This window comes from Thamnophis elegans, chromosome 16 (assembly GCF_009769535.1).
Source record: "Thamnophis elegans isolate rThaEle1 chromosome 16, rThaEle1.pri, whole genome shotgun sequence".
Classification (NCBI taxonomy): domain Eukaryota; kingdom Metazoa; phylum Chordata; class Lepidosauria; order Squamata; family Colubridae; genus Thamnophis; species Thamnophis elegans.
Window position 1 is genome coordinate 15,370,727 of NC_045556.1, and position 20,081 is coordinate 15,390,807.

Below are 20,081 nucleotides of genomic sequence, written 5' to 3' on the forward strand. Positions count from 1 at the left end.
ATTTATTTGGTTTATTTATATTCCCACCTTTCTATTCAACTGAATATAGAACATCTGAGATTACACGATTAGAGAGAGAAATAAAACATTGGTATATTGATAGAGACTTAAACTATGCTGTCAATAATATAGCAATTCAGATAATTATAAGAATTCACTCTTGTACATTGAATGATATACATAAAATAAGAAAATGGAAAGCTAGGAGATAAAGATCTCTTGAATATCCGAATGAAAAGCTGGGAGTGTTTTGTTTTGTTTTTTGTTTAATTAGAAAGATGTCAGGCAGATACCAAATTTGTCTTTTTAATAACACAAACAATATGAAATAGCGCTCATCAATACCATCAAAATCTGAATGGGCAGCAAATTAAAAACAAATAAAAGGCAATACATTATGCATAATAGATTGATGGAATTTCATACCACATTTGGATGATATTATATCAGGCTGCAGAGTAATGTTTTATCCATCATACTGTGTCTGTATGTATGTATATGTATATGTATGTGTATGTATATGTGTATATGTATGTATGTATGTATGTCTATGTGTATGTAAGTATGCATGTGTATGCGTGTGTATGTTTGTGTATATATATGTGTATATATATATATATATATATATATATATATATATGTGTGTGTGTGTGTGTGTGTGTGTGTGTGTGTGTGTGTGTGTGTGTGTATACTTGGGCATACCAGGGGTTGTGACTTTAAGTATATACCTCCCACCCTGGCTGGCTGATAAGGAGTTGTTCTCTGTAGCTCAAATGGTTAACTCCCTGCCTGGGAGGCAATGGAGCACAGGTTTGATTCCCAAACATGGGTATGGCTAGCTGATGAGAGCTAAATAGCTTGAAATAGATCTATACTAGTCTCCCTTTATTTATTTATCAGCATAAATATAACAAATGTAACAAAAAGGCAACAGTAAAAAATATTGGGTTTCTGTCTGGATGGTCTCTTGTGACGAGCCTAATGACAGAGAGTGGAAGTGTGACCTTCCTCCCATACTTGGGCATACCAGGGGTTGTGACTTTAAGTATATACCTCCCACCCTGGCTGGCTGATAAGGAGTCATTCTCTGTAGCTCAAATGGTTAACTCCCTGCCTGGGAGGCAATGGAGCACAGGTTCGATTCCCAAACATGGGTATGGCTAGCTGATGAGAGCTAAATAGCTTGAAATAGATCTATACTAGTCTCCCTTTATTTATTTATCAGCATAAATATAACATATATATATATATATATATATATATATATATATATATATATATATATATATATATATATATATATATATATATATATATATATATGTTATATTTATATCCTCCCATACTTGGGCATACCAGGGGTTGTGACTTTAAAGTGTGTGTGTATGCATGTATGTATGTATGTATGTATGTATGTATGTATGTATGTATGTATGTATGTATATATATATATATATATATATATATATATATATATATATATATATATATATATATATATAAAACCTGTGCAATTGCTTCAATACTGGTTCACAACCCCCCCCCCCCCCCAAAAAAAAAAAATCAATTTGCCAATTTATTTATTTAAGTATTTTTTTCTTTTTAACCCATCTTTATTTTCTTCCAACTCTGGTTAATCTGATTGCTAATCATGCTTTTATCATGATAAAGATGGGAGATCCCTGTGACAAAATGACTGGCGACTCCAAACAGGGGTGGGTTCCGGCTGCTGCTACTGCCAGTTCGCTCAGGGATGTGTGCGCTTGATGCATGCTATGTGCATATGCGCCATACTTAAAAAGCTGCTTCTGTGCATGCGCAGATGCAAAAAACATGATGGCACCACAAATAGAACCAGTTCGGGGGCATGTTAGGCCAAGTTACTGACTACTTGGCCAAACTGGTAGGAACCCACCTCTGCTCCAAATCCATTTACAGAATATATATATCTTATTTTTACCCAAGTAAATAAAACTACCACTGATTCCCATAATTGAAGATAATCCATTTGATGGATGAACTCTGTTTCGGATCACCTTTCTGATAGTCCAGGGGTTTTCAAAGACATTTCTGCCAACTTTGTTGCCAGTTTCCGATTTGAAAAATCGGTCCAGAAAAATCAGTCCAGAAGCAATGCTTGATGCCCACTTTTTCTATGTTGCCTCAAACTAACGTGTTTGTTACTGACAAAAGTCCGAATTATATTAGCCTCATCACAAGCAGATAAAAAATTGTCAGACAAATAAACAACATTAACCAATCTTTGGGATGGAATTCCTTGGGGGCAAGTCAATGTCATATCAATGGGCTTAACCTTGTATTAGATTGCTCTCTAAAGAGAGGTTTATTGGGAAAGCATCAAGAACCAAAATGCATCCTCCAGCTGAGTCTCAATGTTATCTTCAGCATCGTGCCCATTATTTCACTTGTGTCTTCCATTCAGTGTTATGAAACAGAGAATTTGCTTTTGAAAACAAAGGGCAGCTTTTCATGAGCAGAGCACGATGTCTTTGTACTTATTGAGTGATAAGGTGGGGTTTTTTTTTTTTTAAAAAAAAGCTGCCTTTCCCATTTTTCATCGTACAATTCTTTTGTCAGCAGTCTTAATTTTTGCAGGCTTTCACTCAAGGTAAGGTATCAGGGGAGGATGTTTACCCAGGACCTTTTCAGATCAGAAAGGATGAGCAGCCACAATATTTTCGGTATAACGTTATCTACCACTTCCAGGAGGAAAGCAAGCTCAGAAACATTGGCCAAAGAAATCGGAAAGATAGCTGTTCTGCGGAGAATGAAAACTTGGAAAGCGGGGGGGGGGGGGGGATCAAGTAAGGCTTTTGGAAAGTGTTCCTAGCTTAGTCAAAGCACAGGCATCATTGGAGAGTCCTGAAAAAAAATGACAGCAACTTTTTGAATACAAACCCCCCCCCCCGCTCTTGCATCACTGACTTTGCACACAGATCCTGTACACACCAAGCACAGAAATGGCTTGAGGTCTCCTGAGATGTTAGTGACTTCATCCAATATTACTTTGAGAAGGTGTAGAGAAGAGCGAACAATATTTTACCAGCTAAAAATGTGACACTTCCCCGGTAATGCTACTGATCTGTTTATGCATTTCACCATCAATCAATTAAGGGTTGTAACCCACTCCCACTTATAATCTTCTCCTATTGGTTTCTTATGATTTATCAATTGTTGTTTGTAACATAATTAATGATTGTAATTATGATTTGTGATCTATGAGCTATTATTTGCTGTTTATATGTATACTGTGAGCTTATGCACTGAAGACAAATTCCTTGTGTTCAATCACACTGGGCCAATAAAGAATATTCTATTCTATTCTATTCCATTCCATTCCAGCTGCAGTGGCCCAGTGGTTAGAGTGCAGTACTGCCGGCTACTTCTGATGACTGCCGGCTGCCTGCAATTTGGCAGTTCAAATCTCACCAGGCTCAAGGTTGACTCAGCCTTCCAGCTTTCCGAAGTGGGTAAAATGAGGACCCAAAATTGTTGGGGGCAATACGCTGACCCTGTAAACCACTTAGAGAGAGCTGTAAAGCACTGTAAAGTGGTATATAAATCTTAAGTGCTATTGTTAGGTGCTATTGCTATGTCATTCCGCTCCACTCCATTCTAAAATCAGAAGATGTTCAATGTTTTTTTTTCCTCATTTTAAAACAGAAGAAAAGTTGCCTTGCTTTGTGCAACTAGCAGCAGCTAAATCTCCAGAAATCAGCAAGACCCTTCCCCCCCCCCCCCCAGGAGCTGAGCTGATGTTTACAGATAACAGAAGACATCAAGAAATAAAACAAGTGGATGGCAAGTTTTGGTTGTAGTTTGACTGCTTTAAATTCTTGGGCTCTCTCTCTTCAAAGACTGTTTGTTCTATCTGGGAGAACTCTGGGTGGAGGGAAGGACTGAGGCAAGCCAGATCTCTTAATGCTAACAGTTTATGGCTAACAGGTTGCCAATGTGGCATTTCACTGCACACCTGTTTCAGATAATGGCAACACTGAGATCCTGTTTGGAAGCTCTTTATATATACCTGCTGTCAAGCAGGAACCAATCAGAACCGAGTATGGCACCCCCTAGTGGAACCAGGAAACTGCCATACACAGCACTGTTGGATTTACTGTTGGGAAACTCTAGGTCAGTGTTTCTCAACCTTGGCTACTTGAAGATGTCTGGACTTCAACTCCCAGAATTCCCCAGCCAGCAAATGCTGGCTGGGGAATTCTGGGAGTTGAAGTCCAGACATCTTCAAGTGGCCAAGGTTGAGAAACACTGCTCTAGGTGATACAGAATGTTGTGATGTATAACGCTGGGTCTTAGCTGTGTAATTTACTACTCAGTTACAATGGGATATCTAAGGATGTTTCATGTGCTTGTATCTTTAACGCTGTGTTAAGCTATGTTATACTATAGGTTATGTTTTCACAACATGTCTATGGAGATTCTCAGTCATCCAGATCATAGTTGTTCCAAAGGTGTTTATTCAAAAGGCAACAGGACTTTCTTTTTATTCTATTTTGTTTGTTTGTTTGTTTTGTCAAGCATGTATAAGATAATAAATATGAGTACATACAAGATTATGGATACATGAAATGGATGCGAATAAATGGGATTGTTAAAACAGGGATGGTAGGCACATTGGTGCGCTTATGCACCCCCCTTACAGACCTCTTAGGAATGGGGTGAGATCAACAGTAGACAGTCTAAGGTTAAAGGTGTGGGGGTTTGGGGAAGAAACCACAGAGTCAGGTAATGCATTCCAGGCATTGGCCACTCTGTTGCTAAAGTCATATTTTCAGCAATCGAGTTTGATATGGCTTACCTTAAGTTTGCAATCCATTGTGTGCTTGTGTATTGTTGTGGTTGAAGTTAAAGTAGTAATTGACAGATAGAACATAGATAATTTTATGTAGATAATTTTCCTTGAAGACATTTCACTTCTCATCTAAGAAGCTCCTTCCATTCTAACTGAATGGTGGAGGATGGAAGGATTTATAGTGTGTTTATTTTTTTGTATTTTTTTTGTATTTATTGCACATTTATAGGCCGCCCTTTTCCCTGAGGGGACTCAGGGCGGCTTACAATAAAAGGGGAAAGGGAGTGTAGGACAAATACAAAAAGAGATGTGAACAAAAGTAAATTAAACGGTAAAACACAACATTCACTCGACATTCGGGAGGGGCGAAAGTGAACTTATCCTCAGGCCTGACGGGCTAGCCAGAACTTGAGGGCTGTGCGGAAGGCCTGGACGGTGGTGAGGGTACGAATCTCCACGGGGAGATTGTTCCATAGCGTCGGAGCCACAACAGAGAAGGCTCTCCTCCGAGTAGTCGCCAGTCGGCACTGACTGGCGGATGGAATACGGAGGAGGCCAACTCTATGCGATCTGATGGGACGCAGGGAGGTAATTGGCAGAAGGCGGTCTCTCAAATAGCCAGATCCACTACCATGGAGCGCTTTATAGGTGGTAAGTAGAACCTTGAAGTGCACCCGGAGATCGACAGGTAGCCAGTGCAGCTCACGGAGGATCGGTGTTATGTGGGCGAACCGTGGTGCGCCCACGATCACTGTTACAACAACTTATTTAAGTTGTTGTAACAACACAGTCCTTTCAGCAGTTCCAAGAAGGTTCCACACCCATTCGCAATATTCAGGTGACCCCGAGGGAACAGATAAACCCCCCCAGTGGTCTCAACAACTCTCAGAGAGTGTGCTAACAACCAGATGACTGCAAGGAATATAAATCCTTCCATCCTCCACCATTCAGTCAGAACTGAAGAAGCTTCTTGGATGAGAAGCGAAATGTCTTCAAGGAAAAACAAAGTCCAGTTGCCTTTTGGAGAAGCATCTTTGGGATGTTTTCATAACACGTTAAACCAAATACAATGGTTTGTTCAATAGCAATTCCTCAAATCCAAACAAACCCTACATATCATTGCTTGGTTAAAAAAAAAAAGGCATGCATCCTATTTTAGTCCTGCCCAATCCAGCTTAAAGAATGAGAAACTATATGTAGATAGCTGGGCTGACTTCAGCTTCTTAACAAAATAAAAATTACCTTTCCAATCAACCTTTTATGTTAATTAAAGAGCAATTCTGGTAGGTAAATGGTAGGTAAGCATGTATAGCCCTCATTTGTAAACATTAGCAAATACCAATTTAATATTCTATTTGTTCTAACTGTGTTTCTTGGATCTAAAGATAATGATTCTCTCCCCTGCTTATTTTCTCATTAATTGTCTTTTAATTGTACATTTTCAAAAAGAAAAGTAAAAGACCCAGTTACAATATCGTGCTAAGATGTTGGAAAATGAAGGCTTGCCCCCTCTCCTAATAAAACCACAAGTTCCTGAAACCACAAAATTCCTGTTTTTCTCACTAGAGCCCAGCTAGAATTTCTTAGGAGAAGCAAAATGATGAGATTTTTCTTCCTTTTTAAATCTTTTTAAAATCTTGTCCTTGAGAAAGACATTATCCCTGGAAGGATTTCCAACATATAATTCTTGTAACTGTCATTATTCTTAGATATAATTCCTTGGTTAGGCAAATTGATGAGATGTCACCCTGATGGTTTTCGGCAAATTTTACTTGCTAAATTTCAGGAGATTTGGGGATGAAAAGATGGGGATAAGAAGGGAAGTAAGGTTGCAGAAAAGGGACGAGTAGGATATTGAGATGTCAAACCAGCTCAGCAAGCTTGAACAGAATAATTCTCTACTCTAACCAACAGCTCTTTTCCAGTGAGTCCTTCCTTCTCATTAGGTGGCAAAGTATTTGAGTTTCCTCTTCAGGATCTGGCCTTCTAAAGGACAGTCAGGGTTGATATCCTCTAGGACTGACCGTTTGGATTGTCTTGCAGTCCAAGGGACTTGTAGGAGTTCTCTCCAGCACCATCGTTCAAAGGCCTCAATTCTTCAGCACTCAGCCTTTCTTATGGCCCAACTTTCACAGCCATACATTGCAACTGGGAAAGACTCACTAGAAAAGTTCCTCTTGCTGGGAAAGATTGAGGGCAAAAGAAGAAGGGGACGACAGAGAAGGAAGTGGCTGGATGGAATCACCGAAGCAGTTGGTGTATGCTTAAATGGATTCCAGAGGATGATAGAGGACAGGAAGGCTTGGAGGAACGCTGTCCTTGGGGTCGCGATAGGTCGGACACAACTTTGCAACTAACAACAAACCAACAGCAGACTGGTGTAGTCTTCCCATGGCGTCTTATCTGAGAACCATTAATAGAAGACATCAACAATCAAACTCAAGTTCTCCTGCGAGCAAGTTTAATTTCTCTGCCCTTCTACAATTGCCAATAGTGTTTCAGGTAGTCCTCGATTTATAACATGTTAAGTGGCCATTCAAAGTTACAATGGCATTGAAAAAAGTGACTTATGGCCGTTTTTCACATTAAATGATTGTTGTGGCATTCCCCATGGTCATGCAATCAAAATTCAGACGCTTGGCAACCGACTCATGTTTATGACGGAAGCAGTTTCCGATGTTTCACGTAGACCTTCTGACAAACAAAGTCAATGGGGAAGTCAGATTCACTTAACGACCATGTGATTAACTTAACAACTGCAGTGATTTACTTAATCACTGTGGCAAGAAAGGATGTAAAATGGGACAAAACTCTCCGAATAAATGTTTCACTTAGCAACAGAAATATTGGTGATTATACTGTACCTAATGGTAAAGAGGACTTTATCCAATGAAGTAACCTTTCATAAACTAATGTAAGTACGAAAGGCCTTGGGAGGCAGGAGGAAGATGACTATCATGTATCTCAGTCCATCATAGAGGGGGATAGGGTGGAAAGAATTTCAGAATGGATCCTCCCTAACTTTTCAGAGACTAAAAGGAAAGAAACTGAGAAATCCTTTCATATTTGTTAATCTCGCCTTAGATTAAAGATTAAGCTGAAGACTTAAAGATGATTAAAGAATTCACTGTTGGGCTTCTCGTCTTGACTACTTTGAAGATGTAACAAAAACCCTGTTCTGCTTTGAGGCTGTGTTTCAGGTATCAAAGATACAGCTCTATGATGATAGCTGATTGGGGATAATGTTTGCTATCTATCTCCTTTTAGAGAATCCTACATTGCCCGTTATTGTGGGCAAAGGGATCTGCAGTGTCATTTATACAATGGCATGAAACACAGCTCATGGATTCAAGAACAGGAATCTTCAGGAGGTGGCAGAATCACAATTCTGACATCCTATATGATGCTTCTTGCAGCTTCAGTGTGCTTATTCTAACAGTATCAGAAGGATCAGGAGTGCTGGAGAAGACTCCTACGAGTCCCTTGGACTGCAAGGCGATCCAACCGGTCAGTCCTAGAGGAGATCAACCCTGACTGCTCTTCTGAAGGCCAGATCCTGAAGATGAAACTCAAATACTTTGGCCATCTAATGAGAAGGAAGGACTCCCTGGAGAAGAGCCTCATGCTGGGAATGACTGAGGGAAAAAGAAGGGATGGCAGAGAATGAGGTGGCTGGATAAATCACGAAAGCAGTCAGTGTGAGCTTAAATGGGCTCCAGAGGATGATAGAGGACAGGAAGGCCTGGAGGAACGTTGTCCATGGGGTCGTGATGGGTCGGACACAACTTCACAACTAACAACAATAACAATATGATGCTTCTTGTAGCTTCACTGTGCATATTTCAACAGTATCAGAAGGATCACATCCTTCCCCATCCCTGATGAAGAAAATAGGCTGCATAACAGATTACTGATAAGAGCAATTTAGAATAACAGAGTTGGGATAAATAACAAATCAGTTAATGTTTATAGGCACGCTTTATGAGTTCTGCTGTAAGACTCTGGATCAAGATTTACCTAGATTTTATGAGATTTAGTTTAGCTGGCTGGGAATGCTAGTCCTGAAAAATAATCTGTAATGGCTACTGGAAAGAGTGGTGATGGAGTTATAGTGCGGTGCACCCATAACTGTCCCCATTGTGAACCAGGGACACCTCCTTAGTTATCCTCAAGGGAAAGCCCATGTAGAAGACATTCCAATAATCAATCCAGTACGTGGACCTAAGACAATTCCTCACATTTCAAAGAACTCACATGTTTCTAGCGAGGTAAATGTGGAAGGAATATGGAAAGAATTTGCTCTGGAGTCATCAGCTGTGGATTCAAACATTCCTGAAGGAAGCATTAACTCTTTGAATGAAATTGCCAGCATTTTCAAATTCTACCAAATTCAACAGAAATGCAATTTCCAACTGGGACCATGAACAGGTTTAGTCAATGCTGCCCTTTCAGGGTCCTACCATTGTATTAGACCACAACAAAAAAGAAAGAAGGAAACAGTGAGAGTGGGTGACGTATTCTCTCCTGCACATATTACTAGAGTCTGGAGCCATCCAGTGGAAAGAATTGATCAATTCCTTGCAAAAGGCAGTAGATAAAAGCTTAGCATTCATACTCTGCATAACAAATATGCAGAACTCCCTGCGCCCAAATATAGTAACTGGTCACAACCATCAATAGCTGCTAAAAGAGATTCAGCAAACAACCATACTAATCATACTTAAATAAATACTTCAATAAGGTACATAATATCTATGAAAGAATTAACACATAAAATAAGATGCATTGTGCATTAAGGATATGCAGAACAAAAGAATTCTCTGATAAATGACATTATTAGTTAAAAAGATTATAAAGAGAAAATTCTTCACAAGGGTAGAATAAGTCTGAGAATATTAAAAAATATGCATTATGGGTACTGGATATCTTTTTTATGTTTTATTGTTTTTTGTTCCCAATGAATTAATTAAAAAACCTTTCTTCCTAACAAAATGTTTGAAAAGTTTTTTATCGTTCAAACACATATACACTATATTGCCAAAAGTATTCACTCACAACTGAGTCTGATTATGTGGATGGGTGAGTGAATACTTTTGGCAATATAGTGTATTTCCAATTAATATTCTCCCCAATTAGATTCTTTCTTTCTACCTTTTTTCCAATATTATGATTTTATTATGTATGGCTTTATCTTAATTTAATATTTTATGTCCTAGATTGTATTGTTCGCCCCCCTGCTCCCTCCCTCTCTCTTAACAACCCTTGTATTGGGGTGGACTCGAGGCAACTGAATGAAGCTTGAGCGTTTGCTGGCCAGATGCCCTTCCTGATGCCTACATGGAGTTTGCAGCAGACAATTACTCATTGTGTCCAAAAAGATAAATCTTCTTTCTTTCTTTCTTTCTTTCTTTCTTTCTTTCTTTCTTTCTTTCTTTCTTTCTTTCTTTCTTTCTTTCTTTCTCTTTCTTTCTTTCTTTCTTTCTTTCTTTCTTTCTCTTTCTTTTTTCTATCTATCTATCTCTTTTTCTGCTTTTTAATTATTATTATTTATTGTTGGTTTTGCCTTGGGTTACTTTTACATTTTACATTATTTTTACCTTTTAGATGGTTTATTTTGCTTGTTTTTGCTTGTTTTTGCAAAAACAATAAAAATGGGGGGGGGATGGGGATTTAAAACTTTGCTGAACAGGAATGTGACAGCTATCTGCTATGACAGAAAATACCTTCTAAAAAGGTCATATCCCAGTGCTGAGCTAGACACATAATCTTAGCCAGTGAGACTCCACTTGTCTTCTTTATCACAACACTTACACAGAGAAATATGCAATCCATATTTTCCTGGTCCAATTGACAAGGAAATCCCTTGAATTCTGAGAACTGTTACCTGAAAAATAGCATTAATGCATCAGGGTACTAACCTATTTATGGATTTGAAATGCCCTTGCCTCTTTTTTCTTTCTTTCTTTTTTTTTTTTAGTTGCTCCAAGGGACTGAGGTAGCAGTCAGTCTCCAGTTTTCCTGACAAACAGGTCAGACAATAAAATAAAATAAAATAAAATAAAATAAAATAAAATAAAATAAGCCTTTCTGAAAATCATCCAATGGCTTCACTTTCAACTTGAGTCTCCCCAGCTTAATATTTGACCATTTCTGCTTTTCAGGGCATGTGGCTTATCAGACAGAGCTGAGCAATTGAGAGTTGCAATAAAATGTTGCAGAATATCCGCAGTTCTCAAGAGAAAGAAGTGCATTTGTTCAAGCTCCATCGTTGTAGTCAGTTATAAGGGATTCAATAGGCAAACTCAGCTCAAGCAGCCTTTCTAGTCAACCAAATGTGATTTTCCTTTTCTTGCCTTTTCCAAATCAACACCCATTTTTTGATGACTGAGGCCAATCACTATTATTTGGTTCATATTCACCTTATTGATTGCTGTTTTTATGCTAAAACTTTTCTTTAACTTCTTTAAATGTCTCCTCAAGGCACCTGGGATGATCTCACAACAGCGACATAAGAAGCAATTAGATGGTTAGCTTCCTTAGATGTAGCATTATAACATCTACTCCATTTGCAATTCTATCGCTCTATATTATAGTTATTTTATTATGGTTTTATATTAATTTAACACTCTATCTTCCATATTGTATTGTCCGCGTGTCTGTCCATCTGTCTGTCCGCCTGTCTGTCTATCCATCCATCGATCCATCAATCCATCGATCCATCTATTTATCTATCTATCCATCTATCCATTTATCTTTTTCTTTTCCGTTAATGACCTGGGGCAACTGAACAGAGCTCAAGCATTTACTGGACAGATGCCCTTCCTGATGCCTACATGGAATTCGCAGCAGACCATTGCTCATGTCCAAAGAGAGAAATATCTGCTGCTGCCTAGGAACAAACTCTGTGAGGCGAGATCTCCACCTCCAGGCTACCACACCTCTCATCTATGTATTAGCTTTTAAAACTAAATTTGTATATAGGTGATTGCATGACCTTGGTAGATGCCATATGACTTTTTAAAAAGTCATCAGAACTAAAAAGAAAAAGGTGCACTTGCCAATTTCTTAAAGTAGTACTTGATTGGAATTTAATGTAAGAAGAGATCTTAGTAAGGGAGTATCTTTCATGGGGGTGGAGAGGGGGAGAGACACAAGACAACAAATGCAAAGAATAAGAAAAGCATGATCATAACTAGAACATAGAAAAATAGTAAAACTAAATATCTGACAAAGGTTTTTTTCTTCTTTTCTTTAATCTTGCCTGATGCCCAGAGACTATTTGGACAAGTCCTTGCAGCTTCCTTGGCAATGTTTTTCAGAAGTGGTTTGCCATTGCCACCTTCCTAGGGCTGAGATACAGTGGCTGGCTCAAGGTCTTCCATCTGACTTTGTCTGCCTAAGGCAGGTCTAGAATTTATAATCTGCTGACTTCTAAACCTGGTGCCTTAACCAATGTAATCTCCTCTGACAGGCAGATTTACATGACCATATTTCCACATTTTTATATAAAATCAATACAGTTTTTGCCATAGATCTACCCTTTTCACCCACTTGGCTCCATCGGTTTTGGGGAGGGGGGGTTCCTAACAGTCCCTTCAAAGCAATTAGATCCTCTTGCCTCCCACCCCCATATTATATTTCTGCATTCTAACAAACCTGGGTTCCTTTAAATCTTTTTCCTACTATTCGGCAGGTTCTGCTGTTGCTTGTCATCTGATTTTTCTTTGATTGGCTGTTAAAAGTTTGAAAGATTAAGCCAGAAATGATCAAGACAATTTAATTCAGAATATCTATGGGGATGAATAAGCTATAAGAAGTATACCTTACCCGATAGCCAACATCCTCAGTCACCTTGGATGTATCTATGGTACATCCTGCCTGCCAGAGAGTCTCCTTTATGCTGCATCCATATAGAAAGACGTTCTTTCGCTGAGAATGTCCATGGTAATCACAAAACACCTGGAGATGGAAAAAGAAGGAGGGATCAACCAAATGTTGAAGTCTCATAGGGCTGGGTTGAGTAGTTGCTAAGAAAATGCTGTCCCAGAGTCAAAAGAAGTTAATGTTTGAGATATCTGAGCATCAGCTCTAGGCAAATACAGAATAGAATAGAATAGAATAGAATAGAATAGAATAGAATAGAATAGAATAGAATAGAATGGAATGGAATGGAATGGAATGGAATGGAATGGAATGGAATGGAATGGAATGGAATAGAATAATAGAGTTGGAAGGGACCTTGGAGGTCTTCTATTCAAACCCTTGCTTAGGCAGGAAACCTTATACCACTTCAGACAAATGGCTATCCAACATCTTCCTAAAGACTTCCAGTGTTGGAGCATTCACAGCTTCTGGAGGCAAGTTGTTCCACTGGTTAATTGTTCTAACTGTCAGGAAATTTCTCCTTAGTTCTAGGTTGCTTCTCTTCTTGATTAGTTTCACCCATTGCTTCTTATCCTACCCTCAGGTGATTTGGAGATTAGTTTGACTCCTTCTTCTCTGTGGCATCCCCTGAGATATTGGAAGACTGCTATCATGTCTCCCCTAGTCCTTCTTTTCATTAAACTAGACATACCTAGTTCCTGCAACAAAGAGAATCAAAGAGAATTGATACCGAGGGCATTGGCAAAGTGTCATGATTGAAAGTTATGGGTATTGACTTCCTATCTCAGCAAAACTGGGCAATAAAAGAACGCTAAAAAGAGATTTAAGATTTATGCAAAATAGTTGATTCCTAATAAGAGTTAACAATCTGGCTCCTCATTTTACCCACCTCAGAAGGATGGAAGGCTGAGTCAACCTTGAGCCTGGTGAGACTCGAACTGCCAAATTGCAGTCAGCTGGCAGTCAGCAGAAATAGCCTGTAGTACTGCACTCTAACCACTGTGCCATCGTTGCTCATGGATATTTGGACAAATTAGAAGGGGAATACACTGCATACCCCCTTGAGTTTTGTAAGCAAAGCTTGGGTGTACACCTAACCGAAGAAGTAATATGAGTGCACAATTATTCTGTAGGTACTAACAATGACATCATATGTTCTCACACCTGCTCATTGCACAATACAATATAGGTATTTGGGTTACAAATCATCCTCTTCTGTTTCTAGGTAAGGCAACTTAGTAGTTTCTACATACAGTTTGAGGGTGCACTGCTCTGCTTTATTCATAGCTCCAGGAGGAAAAAAAACATATTTACCCTGATAACAGTGAGTTACCTCAACTGCAGATCCATATTAATTTTATGCACTCAAGCATCCCACTCTCATCCCCATTTACCATTCACAGACTCCCTAGGAAAATGAAGTCCTTCTCAACCCAGATTAAAACTAGAGTACCCATCTACGTTTTAAAGACCAGCTCTGGGATAACATACTGAGTAATAAGAGGCTTTTTTGCTTCTAAACATTCCTTGTTATCCATCTTGTAAGAATCCAAACCTGTAGTTTGCAAAGCAATTAAATACCTCTTGCGTTTCTTTACATTCATACCACACAACATACCAATTTGAAGCATTGCTTAGGCAAGCAATTAGGTGAAAACACTCTTGTACACGGTTATTTTGATTTTGTAAAAATCTCAGCAGCACAAAGAAGAGAACATGACTTAGCTTCCCAGTTTAATTGTTGTGTTTCTCCCCTAGTCATCTCCTAATCTAATCCATCTACCTAGCTTCTGTTGTTACAGGGGCAGGCGATAGTCACATCTTTTGCTACGCCAAATTTAGATTGTCTTTATAAGCAGTTATTGACTCTCGTCACAGTGAAAAACTGGGGTTTATTCACACAGAGGGCTAATATTGACCCCGGCTTTTGAAGAACAACCAACCCATTGTCCAGTTTTGCTATGATAGGAAATCAATATCCATAACTTCCAGTCTCTTCCCTCCAGGATTCGTAATCTTTGATATAAACATAGATTGGGTGTCTTTAAACCCACACCCCAGAAGGAAAGGGAAATACTATGTAAATAAATCAGAAGTGTGATTAACCTTTAATTCCCCATCACTGCTTTACTTGATCCCAGAACTTGCTTGCTAAGTTTTCCAGCTAGCCAAGGGAAAGAAAATAATTTGGAAATCTATTTTTACTGTACAAAGGATATCTAAAATAAAATGCAACTATCCCTCAAAATACCTACTTCTCCAAATTTTGTAATATTAATATATTGGCAAAGTAAAAAATGGTTAATACATTAAAAAGGCAGCAGGCAAAGCAGATAACAAGGCCTGATGGTGATGGCTAAGAGCAGGAAATTTGAAGAAAGAATCTGAGGGACTAATTCTGGTTGTACAAGGCCAAGCCTTAAGAACCAATGAATACAAAGCTAGAAGTGAGAGACAGCAACAGACAATAAATGCTGCCTGTGTAAAGAAACTGAAGATATGGTGAGTCACCTAATTAGCTGCTGCAAGATTGCACAGACTTGCTACAAACAAGGGCATGACAAAGTGGCAACAATGGTGCATTGGAAGATGTGCAAGAAATACCATTTGCCTACAAGCAAGAACAGGCAGGGCCATGTGGGAAGTTATCATCCAGCCCTCTCCCAGAAAAATGAAATATCCTAGGAAATATTGAAAAGGCAGAATATTCCTCTGGATGTGAAAAGAAAGAGACAGAATAGTTGCCTGTAGCTTCCTGCCCATCCCCACTTTGTCAATGGGCCATTAAAACCGCCAAGCTAGTCCACTTTACATAATAAAGACTTCACCAGCAGCTACAGGAAAGCATGATAATATTGGCCCTTTACTCAAGTGACCACATGGCATCTGAGAACTCATCCATACCTGGATTCAAAACACAGCCTAGAGAGTTGCCGCTGCATGGCCCCATGGGAGTCTGACAACCAATCAGAATACATTTCTTACACAGGAACAGGAAACAGAGAGGTGGGACTGAATAGGTTATAAGAAGCCTAGCAAACCCATCCTTCAGCCCTTCTCTTCTTCTCCACCAACATTGAAGCATGTGATCACCTTTTCTGTTCAGGGCTCAAGCCATATGGCCCTGTCCATCAATAAACCATCTTTCCAAGCAGCCTCCATGTCTCCAGTGTCTTTTTCCCCACTTGGAGCTGAACCAAGAAGGACATTTCTTTCATCAACCACAAATTAGATCAAAATATTAGAAAAGGAAGAAGCTAAAAAGCACCTGCCACATAACACCCCAGACTAAACAACTGTTGATAAGAAAGACAAAAAGTCTAGATAATGGACATTGCAGTACTTGGAGACAGCACTACAGAAGAGAAGAAGTAGAGAACATCACAAAATACAAAGACCTACAATGGAAGCCGTGTGACTGTGGCAAAAGAAAACAAAGTTAATACCAATCCCAAAACATCTGGAGCATCGCTTGCACACCATCAGCATTGACAAAAATCACCATTTGTCAATTGCAAAAGGCAGTTTTACTTTCAAAAACTAACATTTTGTGACAATACATTTAATACCATCAAATATCTTTCTGTCCCAGGCTCTTGGAAACAACTCAAAAGGTGGATGAAAATGCCAAAGCCAGTCTAAACATCAGGCTGACCATGCAATGAGCCATAGCAATAATAATACTGAACAAAAATGCTGTCTGTCTGTCTCAGAGGTGGGTTCATACCAGTTCACACCTATTCAGTAGAACCGGTTCGTCAAATCTACCAAACCAGTTAGAAGAGGTTCCACCAGTGGACCCGGAAAGGAGGCCACACCTACAGAAGAGGTTCCAAAAAATTTTGAAACCCACCACTGGTCCTTGGATATGATTATTCTACACTATCATGCTCATATTTATAAAACTCAGTGCCTCCGTGAAAGGTAAGGATGACTACTGTGTTTGTGGTGCAATCAGAACATTCCGTGTGTTGAAGTTGTTTTAATGCAAACCAAAGATGCCTTTTAAAAAACAAGTTACATCATATTCTTATGCATGCCAGTGCTGTGTGTGAGGTAATTTAAGGTGATTCTGACAAGTGTTGTCGGCATCTTCATATCCGGTCACATGGGCAGCAAGCCACTCCCACAAAGGAGGCCACACCCACAGAGTAGATTCGAACAATTTTTGAAACCCACCACTGGTCTGTCTGTCTGTCTATCTGAGTGAAGGTCTGATTATGTACATGCACACACACACACACACACACACACACACACACACAAACTCATAAAAATGGCATGTCCTCATTTGAATATTTGCCTCCTATCTATCACTGAATAGATACGTATATTTGACAAAATCCTTTGAAAAAAAAGCTAAATATTATGCAAAAGTTCAGAGAAAATTATTTATATTTTGGAAAATGAATATACAAAACATGCAATATACTTTCTGTACCTAAATTTTTTTTTTAACCAATCCACTAATCCTATATCTGCAAAACTAAGGAGAAGAAAACTAAAACAGAGAGATTTGGTCACCTCCAATACCAGCAGTATTTGACCGAATGATTAGTGCAGTAGAGAATAATTAACTATTTAGTAAAACCACAGTGATGTACAAATCACTTCCCAAATATCCAATGTGACGTGGTGTGTGATCTGCATCTAAATCATTTTTTAATACAAAAGTAGAGTTGATTCTGTGTTTTCCCACTGTGAAACTGAGAGGTTGAACATAACATCACTTATCTGATAACTTACACTGTGGTCGGACACATCACCTTAAGAGTAATCACATACATTGTCACATTATTATTGTGAATTCTAGATAATCACATCACAGGGAAGAGGATCTCATGCCAAAAAGGCTACATCAAAAGAGATCCCAACACATGACATATGTATACACTTCCCAAATTTGAACAATTCAATGTAACTATTTGAAATAGAGGGGACACAATGGCTCAGTGCTTAAAATGATGAACTTGTCAGATGGAGAGCAGATAGACTGGGTTCCAGCGTAGCTCCATGCAACAGGGTGAGCTCCCCTTACTTGCCTCAGCTCCTGTCCAACTAGCAGATCAAAAGCATGCAAATGCAAGTAGATTAATGGGTACCACTTCGGTGGGAAGGTCAGTGTTCTGTTTGATGTACAGCCATGCTGTCCACATGACCTTGGGTGTTTTCTTTAGATAGTGCTGCCTCTCTCAGCCAAGAAACAGAGATAAGCACTGTGCCCTAGCGTCGGATATGACTGACAGGAAAACATTTCCTTCAATATGACTGGCAGGCCATTCTCTTATGAGTGCCATGTGTCCCAACTAAAACCTTAAGAATCTTCCAAATCAGTTTATAGCAATTATTATTCAACCATAGTCAGAATTGAGGCACATCCTTAATAAACCTTTGCCGCGGGCACATTGGGCACATTTTTTCCTATCCATTTTACTACAGAGTAAGCCTCTCTTTCATGTATCCAATAATGATAGTAATTAAAAAGTTCATCTTATTAGAAGTGTTACGTTCATTTATCAATTATTTGGATCTAATAAACAGGCAGTTGGGTTTTTTCAGGAGTTACAGATTCAAATTTCAACTAACAACGCAATATCACGTTACTGGAGTCCAAACAAATTGAGGAATTTTACCAGTGGTGGGCTTCAAAAAATTTTGGAACCTCTTCTGTAGGTGTGGCCTGCTTTCTGGGTCCACTGGTGGAACCTCTTCTAACCGGTTCGGTAAATTTGACGAACCGGTTCTACCGAACTGGTGCGAACCGGTAGGAACTCACCTCTGAATTTTACCCACATTCCAATCTAAGTCATAGTTTAACTTAACCATATTTTTTAAAAGGTACAATTTGTTTTTGGCTCCTCCTTCTGTACACATTAAAAGGATTTAATAACTTCATTTCTGTTCCTCACTGCAATATTTATATTGGTGAGTTTTACTTGGAAAGTCTGGGGAGGAAAAGCATACTCCCAAAGCAAGGAGAAAGCAGAGCGGGAGAGAGAGATTGAACATGTATTAAATAAAATCAATGAACTCTTCAAAGACAAGGAAAATCCAGTTCTCCTATAGCTTGTCAAGTTCTGAAGGCTGAGAAGGAGTGAAACAGAAGGATCAATAGGCAAGTCTCAAGCAAAATTTGCTGATAGCTAGCACTGGCCCTTGGGAGGGGGGAATACACGAATCTCTAGGTCATTCTGGATTCTAGGTAGCAAAGACTTTATTTGGTATGGATGTTTGTTGAGCATTTGCTACTTTTCAGTTCCACTGAGTACAGCTTTCAAGACTACACTTATTCGTGGGCATCTGGGCTAACAGTTTATAGTATTTTTACTCTGTAAATGGAACCTGATGTTCAGCAAACAATTTTCTTTTCTCTCTGGAAAATTATTATCCTCTCCAAAGGTAGGAATATTTTGCAACACTCTAATAACACTCTAAGACAATGAGGAAGGCTGAGCCAAAGGCCAAAGAATTGTGGCCTTTGAACTACGGTGCTGGAGAAGACTCCTGCAAGTCCCTTTGACTGCAGGTCAGTCCTAGAGGAGATCAACCCTGATTGCTCTTTAGAAGGCCAAATCTCAAAGATGAAATTCAAATACTTTGGTCACCTAATGAGAAGGAAGGACTCACTGGAGAAGAGCCTAATGCTGGGAACGATGGAGGGCAAGAGAAGAAGGAGGTGGCTGGATGGAGTCACCGAAGCAGTCAGCATGAGCTTAAATGGACTCCAGAGGATGGTAAAGGACGGGAAGGCCTAGAAGAATGTTGTCCATGGGATTGTGATGGGTCAGACATGACTTCTCAACTAACAACAACAAACAACAAAGAAAATGAGACCCAAATTTGTACAAGAACTTATAAATAAGCTATTTCCCCAGTATTGTAATATGGTCCAGAACTTTAAAAAAATCATGGATAAAAAGTACCCCAAAAAATCACAAAAGAGTACATTAAATATATTACATTAAATAATTGCTTGTAAAGAAGTGAACGTATTAGGAAAGAGCAAACAGGATGCATTTTACAGTAGGCTAGAATTATAGGCATGGTTTCTTATACTAACCACAGTTGCTTGAACAACTCTGAAACAAATCAAAGTTAGTCTTGCAGTCTAAAAAAAATGTTTGGCCAATTCCTGCCTTGTTTTCCAGCTCTTTTATCTGCTGTTTCTTAGCAGGTTGGCAGAGGTTTAGGGAGGAATAAAAACCCAAACAAACAAACCAAGAATAAGCCAGGAGACTGCAAATGCTATGTCCTAATTAGCATACCAGAAATAAGCCACAGCTGCAGTTAGTTATCCCCAAAAGCCATGGTTTCAAATGATTATTTACTGCTTTAAAACAAAACATGGTTTATCCACTGGCAAGAC

At 39.1% G+C, this 20,081-nt stretch overlaps 1 protein-coding gene across 1 annotated transcript in view; it reads right to left on the reverse strand.

Annotated features, from left to right (window-relative positions):
* AGBL1 (ATP/GTP binding protein like 1) overlaps positions 1-20,081 on the reverse strand; it is a 391,004-nt gene that overhangs the window by 181,902 nt on the left and 189,021 nt on the right. The window contains exon 20 of the mRNA XM_032233152.1: positions 12,659-12,790. Within this exon, the coding sequence (XP_032089043.1) occupies positions 12,659-12,790 (132 nt within the window). The remainder of the gene's footprint in view (positions 1-12,658; positions 12,791-20,081) is intronic.